This window comes from Cibotium barometz, chromosome 59 (genome assembly GCF_041138505.1).
Source record: "Cibotium barometz isolate CiBa-2024 chromosome 59, ASM4113850v1, whole genome shotgun sequence".
Lineage (NCBI taxonomy): Eukaryota > Viridiplantae > Streptophyta > Polypodiopsida > Cyatheales > Cibotiaceae > Cibotium > Cibotium barometz.
This window is the reverse complement of record NC_141104.1, coordinates 18,170,301-18,178,466: the sequence shown is the minus strand read 5'-3', so window position 1 is coordinate 18,178,466 and position 8,166 is coordinate 18,170,301. Positions and strand designations below refer to the sequence as shown.

The window sequence follows — 8,166 nt, the reverse complement described above, 5'->3', positions numbered from 1 at the left end:
ATCAATGTCCTTGATCGTGCGACTCTTCGGCTTTCCATTTGTTTCGGGAGGCCTCTACACCATCTATGTCACCGCGATCTTCATTTCCACACTTGGATGTATACAGACTATATGTTTGATTTTTGGCATTTGTATATAGCCTCTTGTATGTGTATTTTCATGCACAACCACCCTTAGAGTTTGAGGACGAGATCATGTTAGGAGGGAATGGTTTGTAACAAAGAGTTTTAGCATACAGATGCACATGGGATGGGCCTAGGCACATGGGCTTAGGATCATTTATATGTGGGATTAGGGCACATGGGCCTTGGGACTATAAAAGACATGTGCTCTAGTACTATTGTAGCTTTGAATCTTTTGATATCTTTGGACTATTATTACACTTTACTTTTCATTGCTCTTAGTGTTAATCTCTCAAAGCTTTCTTTAATCCAAGCTAATTAGGCTAATCTAAGGCTAACCTAGATGTTACTTTCTTTAATTGATACGAGACTTCTTTTTTAAAAGCTAAAAGTACTTTGAAAGACATTGTCATACACACACGAAGGATATGCAAACGTGTGCTCATCCACTTTTGGTATAAATGTTTTCTTATTATAAATGTTTTCTTATAAATGTTTTCTTATATTGATACAAAACTTCATTATAGTTGTATCATATGTGGAAATTATAGCTTATGAACATGTGCAGATCCACTTTTCATCTTATGTTGATACAAAACTTCATTAGAGTTGTAGCATATGTGGAAATCGTAGCTTCTGATCACCTTTTTCTTTGGCTAATATACCACAAAAAAGGTAAGAATTTGGCACATGTATAAATTTAATAAAGTCTTGTGTGTGTGTGTGTGCGTGTGTGTATTGAATGGGGGTTGACAATCCTCTAGTAGGGTCGGTTTTGAAGGACAAACCCATTATTTTATTGAGGAATGAAATTTAATTTAACTTTTGTGCTTCAATATTAGAAGGGTAGAGTTTAGGGTTTTTAAAAATGGAGTCATTTTTTTAAGGAAGATGCTTTTCATCTCGTGATTTGAAGGGCTCACTATTTTTTTAAAAAATCTATCACTTGAGTGCACATGATACCATTTTTTATCGAGTCCACTTACAATGTTCATTTGAAGTCACTTGTCTCATTTGTGTATTATCAATATATTCCACTTACACAGAGTGTAAAATACAGTTCATTTATAAATAAAGTATATAGAAAAAAAGGTAGATTAACAAAATCAATATACATTTATGTTGTAGTATGGTCCACATACATGTGATGTGATGTGCGGGGGAAACTTGAGGGTTATCCTACACCATGAAACCGTAGCACCGGATAACTTGAAACATTGGGCGCGGCCGAAGATTAAGATATTCTCACTAGCGACGTTCGGATTGCCCACTACAGCTACTGTTGCTAGTGTTGCTCCATCTGTCGGGCCTTTTTATTTTTCTACAAACGCACATGGACAGGACTTATCCCCTTTCACTGTACCCAGTTCAGTAAGAGCGAACCAGCCACCTCCAACGACAATATTACTGTCTCCTAGCACAGTGGGACGAAGACGTGCTTTACCTGTTTCAATGGCGACTCCGCGTCGATCTGCTGCATACCCACTACGCCGGCTCGCCACTTCCTTTTAATGTTTATAAAAGCTGGGGATTAATAGTAAACACTCCACCAGGACTTCCGACTCTGTGTGTGTGTGTGTGTGTGTGTGTGAGAGAGAGAGAGAGAGAGAGAGAGATGGGTTCGCAATTGTCTTTCAGTCTAACTAGACGAACAATGCTAGTTTCTTCTGATGCTCCCCCAGCTGCTTTGCCAAGCAGTACCCCTCCAGCTCACGCTGATCCGGAACAAACAAACAGTAATTACTCTTATACCTACACCACCACCTTCGATACTCACATCGTCATTATTACCGGAGCTTTGCTGTTTCTGCTCATCTCTATTCTCTGCATGAACTTCGCCATCCGCTGTGTGCTGCGCCGCTGGTGTTTCAACACTCGCAGGCAGGAAGAAAATGCTGAGTCGGCCGCAGCTCACAAGGCCAACACGGGCATGAAGAAGAGCCAAGTGAATGCCCTGCCTACCATGGTTTACTCCGATAGCAAAGCTGAGGCGGCAGCGGCACAGGTGGAGGAGAACGCCAGCTCCTCTCACGAGTGCCTCATCTGCCTGCTGGATTTCGCGAACGAGGAGAGGATCCGAGTGCTGCCCAAGTGCCAGCACAGCTTCCACGTCGGATGCATCGACAGGTGGCTCGCCAAGCACTCCACATGTCCCAGTTGCAGAGGAGATCTCATGGAAGCCAGTTCAGCCGAAGTGCACGTCGTCATGAAACCAGAGGGAGCGCCCTCCCCTTCACTCTCCATGGTTTCTACACTGTGAGAGCTCTTACCTCTGTGTGCCCAAAAGCACAACCCATTCCTATTCTTACAGGGATATTTTCAGATTTCGCATTACTATGGTGAGATTTACTTTTCTTTGCCCGGATTTTTACAACCCTTTGTTCTAGACAATCTCAGAGTACAAATTTTAGGGTTACCAAACCTAAACCAAGTCTTGAATGCTTCAACGAGTAACCATTTCATCCTTCTTGAAGCCTTGAAGATTTTACCTAATCACATTGTTACAAAGCTGGCTAGGCTAAAAGGCTCAAAGCATTTTTCACATGCATACGAAGGGTTGTGCAGAGAATCTATGTATGTATGTTTTGTAGCTATGCACAGCTTTGTCACAATATTTTGAGACAAAATAGTTTGCAACAAATGATCACAACAATTGCTTTCTTGCAAAATGTTTATAGAAGTACAAGTGTGCATCACCTCAAAGGTTACATTACATAGACAACCTTATAGTGTGAGGTTCTTTGTTTGTGATGCACTTGAGGCCTAAGAATACTACCTCTTGTAGATCTATATATGTATATGTATATCTATTAAGGGAATGTGTGTCATGTGGCAACTAAGAGAATTTCTTAGGGTTTTTAAATTTTGGGGTTTGGAGGCACCTAATAGTTTTTTTTGGGAGCATTTTAAGCCCATTTTTGAGAATTTGAATTTGAATTTGCATAATTGTTTTGCACGATTTAATGCTGATAGAAAAAATCTATCATACAATCCTACGAAGCGACTGGTACGGGTGAAGCGACAGGCTGTATGTGGGTTTGTTGTGCTGGATGCTCACAGCATGAAGTATGCCGTCGTCATTGAAGAAGTGGTGTGTTACCTCGGTGCCGCTTTCATGAGTGTAGCGCTGGTTGGGGCCATTGTGGAGACCTTGAAGGAACTCAGGCAACGACCCTTGGGCCACCGCAATCACACCGTTGCCCGAAGTTGGGAACACCTTGGGGAAGAGCGTGTGCCTGGTGGCATTTTCTTGCAGGACGTGGCTGGTACCGGTAAGCGACAGTTGTATGTGGCTTTGTCGTGCCGGATGCTCATAGCATGAAGCATGTTGACGGAGGTGCTACCTCAGCACCTCCGTCATGAGCGCAGCGTTGGTTGGGGCCATTGTAGAGGTACAGAACTTGAAGGAACTCGGGCAACGACCCTTAGGCCACCTCCTTGACGACGCAAGCAACTAGGGGGCATTCAGAGGAGGCGACAGGGACGAAGTCGCCGCAGAAACGGGTCTTTTGGTGTCCGATATTTGCAGAGCTGAAAGCGTGATTCGAAAAGGTCGATCATGGACTTCACGGCATTGCACATCCCAGAAGCCACAATGAGAGGCGACCACGACGTCTCTACTGCGGAGGCGGTCGTGATTTTGAGTGTGTTTTGGAAAAATAAATAAGTTGTTTATATATAAGACTCATTTATTATGTTCCGCACGAATACATACGTTTGTACATTTGTAAACACACACACTACATACATTAAGTCAAATGGAAGGGCTTTTTGCCAAATATGAGGAACTTAACTTTGGTATTCAAAGGCTATAGTTACATAGGAGAGGGGCACAACACAAAGCAAGTTTATGAAGGGATTTTTTGCTACAAGTAAAGTTGTGCATGGCAATGCTTTGGTAAATAAGAGCGGCTAACAGGGGAGAGCATTAAATCCATGATGGCATTGCTATAGAGAGAGGTCTTGCAGGATGCCTTACCTGACCTTGACCAACAAGCATGTTGGAGAGAGAGAGAGAGAGGCCTTGTAGGATGCCCTACCTGACCTTGACCAAGTCTATTGGAGAGAGAGAGGGAGACAAAGAGAGAGAGGGAGTTGATCTAGCTCTAAACAATGCTTTTATGGTCATTTTTTGTAGCATTTAAATTTTTCTTTTTTATTGTAAATAGCTGATTGAAGCAAGAGAAGGTTATATGTAAAGCAGAGATTTCTATTGAAGAGATGGAAGTCAATGAGCCACGCAAGTCTACTTTTGAGGATATAAAGATGGCACCCTTGGATTTTAACAACAAACCAGACCAAACATCATTGCACAAAATACAAAGAAAGTGAGCAAGTTGCCATCTCTAAAGATGATGTGGAACAATCAAATTATTCTCCTCTTGGTATGTTACATATACATATACATATACATACATATATATATATATATACATATATACGTACATATGTATACATATACTATTTATTTATATCGATTACTATTTATATATAAAAGGGGTACACACCCATATACTACATACATGTGTGTGTGTGTGTGTGTATACACACACACACACACACACATACGTATACATACATGCATACATATATACGTACATACGTATACATATACTATTTATTTATATATCGATTACTATTTATATATAAAAGGGGTACACACATATATACTATTTTTATGTACATATATGAGAAGACCTCGATCAACTATACTCCATGAGAGAGAGAGAGAGAGAGAGAGAGAGAATGTGACAATGCTGAAGGGGAGCGAGAAAGAGAAAAGGACTATTACAACACATGAAAACAGAGAGAGAGAGAGAGAGAGAGAGAGAGAAAGAATGGTGAACCGTGTGCCCAGCTCCTACCCGTCGAAGACGGGCCATGTCACTAAACATGTCAAGGGTTGTTGGGGCAATGCCTTGTTGGACATGCATATCAAATGAATGATGCTTGCAATAGCAGCACAAATGCTTGATGGGTTACAAATTAAGGCCTGCCTCCATAGTATGCATTCCTCCCGCTGTCCGGAGGATAGGTTGGAGGCCTAATATCTATTAAAGGAATGTGTGCCACGTGGCAACTAAGAGAATTTTTTAGGGTTTTTAAATTTTGGGACGAGGTCGGAGGCACCTAATAATTTTTTTTGGGAGAATCTAAAGCATTTAGAATTTTTTGAGAATTTGAATTTGAATTTGCACAATTGTTTTGCAGGATTTAATGCTGGTAGAAAAAATCTGTCATACAAACCTACGAAAGCAAACCTCTGTATATATTTTTCTATCCTATCTGCATGCTTAAATCTCCATCTTTTGTAGATAACAGTACTCTCTCTCTCTCTCTCTCTCTCACAGAAACACCTACTAGCCTGGCATTCTCTACCGGCAGAGTTTAATACTATAGAGGAGACCTTTCTGACTGCATATTACAAAAGCAAAAGTGGTAGTAGAGGGAAAGGCCCATTTTCGTTCGGACGACTCTACGAAGGTGCCTGTGTTGATACTAGCTGCTTTGCTTTTGTTGCTCAGAGTTGGCTATGGTGGGCTTGAAGAAGGAAGGGACCCATTGGATGCAAATGGTTCAGCGAAAAATCGTGAGATGGGCCTAGCGTTGGACGAGGTTGAGAAGGTCTTCCGATCAAACGCAAGTGAAGAAGCCCACCCAACACCACCTGTTATACATCATTTATCCATAGCTCCAGGCTGGCCATGGGCAATGAGGCATTTGGAATCGTTACGCTCCTAGTCTTGCTATTATTACGTTGTATATTTTAGGCTATATATTTTACAGAAAAATGAAATGAATCTATATATACGTATATATATATATATAAAAGCTATCTACACATATATTCTAAAATTTTAATTGGGTATATGCATATATGTATATCTATCTATACATGTATATTTATTTGGCTAAAAATTTAATTGGGTATATGTATATATGTACATCTATACATGTATATATATTTTAGGCCACACACACATACACATATTAGCCATATATATATATATATATATATATATATATATATATATATAGGCTATACCCCATATATTAGCGTAAAGATATATATATATATCTTTAGGCTACATACACTACACATATTATATATTAAGCTAACAATATATATATATTTTAGGCTATAGAGACACACACACACACATTATGCTAACAGTCTATTAGATAATCTATATAACCTAATAGAAAATATATAATATGTTGTATATTTTAGGCTATATATTATATACAAAAATGGAATGATACATATATATCTATCTTTTATATTTATATATATAAATGATATATATATATATAGAAACTATATGTTTTAGGCTACACACACACACACACACATTTGGCTAAAAATCTATTAGGGTATATGTAAATATGTATATATATTGTAGGATACACACACACACACGTTAGCCTTATATATATATAAATATCTTTAGGCTACACACACACACACAGAGTTTTGATTGGCCTTATTAACATTATCTGTAAACTTGCTTATAAAAAATGTCTTACTTTAGTAGCTTTGGAAAATAAATGATTTATTATAACCTTTGTTTTTTTAAAAAGAGATAATCCAACTAGCCTCGGGGGAGTGTACTACTAAGAAACCCTATGTATTGCATTCAAGGAGTATTTTAAAAACCCCTTACTTGTAAATTTTTCATGGATAAAATGACCCTTGTTCTTTATGGACTTATGGGTTTTTTTTCAAAATGGATTAAAAAATCCTTTTTGTAAATATATTTCTATAAATTTATCTTAAACTTTTGAATTAAAAAACCCCTTCATTTGAACTCACGTAGTATAATTACATATTTTTAGGTGAACCCCTCGAGCAACTAGCTCTTTCACTTGGTTTAAACCAAGGCCTTTTTATCAACTTCTAGTTAATGGAACTATATTGGTTCAATACATTTACACCTCGATGGTGGCCTTTTTAACCCAAAATGAGTGCCTTGATTTCATATTGGACAGCCCTTGTATTAAAAGAGGACTTTGAAAGTCTTACCTGTTAGCGTTATGCCTCCGACAAGTTTAGGTGTGAACACCTGATCATGGGTACTGTTTATCCTATGCTGGCGGGGGTTTTTTCCTCGTGAGAACACACCATTAGTGTGTTAGCAGCCATGTCAGCTGTGATGGTCCTGAATCTAGTCATATCTTAATCGTACAACTTAATCCATTAGGAATTTTTTGGACCCAAAGAGGGCCTCTTGGATTAACTTTTGATTAGGAATGGACCAATAGGAAGAGGGCTAGGTGCACATTTTTGACTTCTTTGACCCTAGGGGGGCTAGGCTTTGGTTTGCTAATGGGGCCTAATTACTACTCTTGTACCCCTACATCCTCGGCCCAAACTTAGAGGTCTCCCCACCTAGAATCGTGCGGAATAAAAAACCCTAAAATTTGAATTTTTTTAATTTTTTCTCAAAAGTGTGTTTTCCCTCTCAAACTTCTCCCCAATATACTCTAGGTTCGAAAAGCTCATTTTAAACCTCTTTCTTCCTCTTCTTCTAAGCTCTCCATTGCTACAGAAACTCCATAGCTCTCAAGCTCTCCCTCCTTCTCAAGCTCCCTCCCTCTCAAGCTTCCTCTCCCTCTTTCTTCCTTTTCTAAGCTCTCCATTGCTGCAGAAACTCCATCCCTCTCAAGCTCTCCCTCCTTCTCAAGCTCCCTCCCTCTCATGCTCCCTCTCTCTCCCTCTCAAGCTCCCTCTCTCTCCCTCTCATGCTCCCTCCCTCTCCATTGCTGTAGAAACTCTATCCCTCTTTAGTCTACTCTAGGTTCAGGAAGCCTATTCTCAAACTCTAACCCTCTTTTAAGCTTTCCATTACTGCACTGAAAACCCTGAACTTTCTCTCCTCTCCACTCCTCTGTTGTAATAACAAGCTTTTCTTTTCCCTTCTTCTCTTTTCTTACAACCATGGCCTCTTCCAGTAATGTGAGAAGTCCTAGGGAGAAGGTGGAAGAGCTTGTCTTGCATAACACAAGAGATAAGCATGGAGTTTGGGCTCCAACAAGATTCAGG

General features: G+C 39.6%; 1 protein-coding gene across 1 annotated transcript; it reads left to right on the top strand.

Moving 5' to 3' along the window:
* Positions 1–1,663: 1,663 nt before the first annotated feature.
* On the top strand, positions 1,664–3,023 carry LOC147605550 (putative E3 ubiquitin-protein ligase ATL44). The gene has a single exon (XM_086793156.1). It carries the CDS (start codon positions 1,738–1,740, stop codon positions 2,380–2,382), a length of 645 nt encoding a protein of 214 aa, XP_086649282.1. The 5' UTR covers positions 1,664–1,737; the 3' UTR covers positions 2,383–3,023.
* Positions 3,024–8,166: the final 5,143 nt, after the last annotated feature.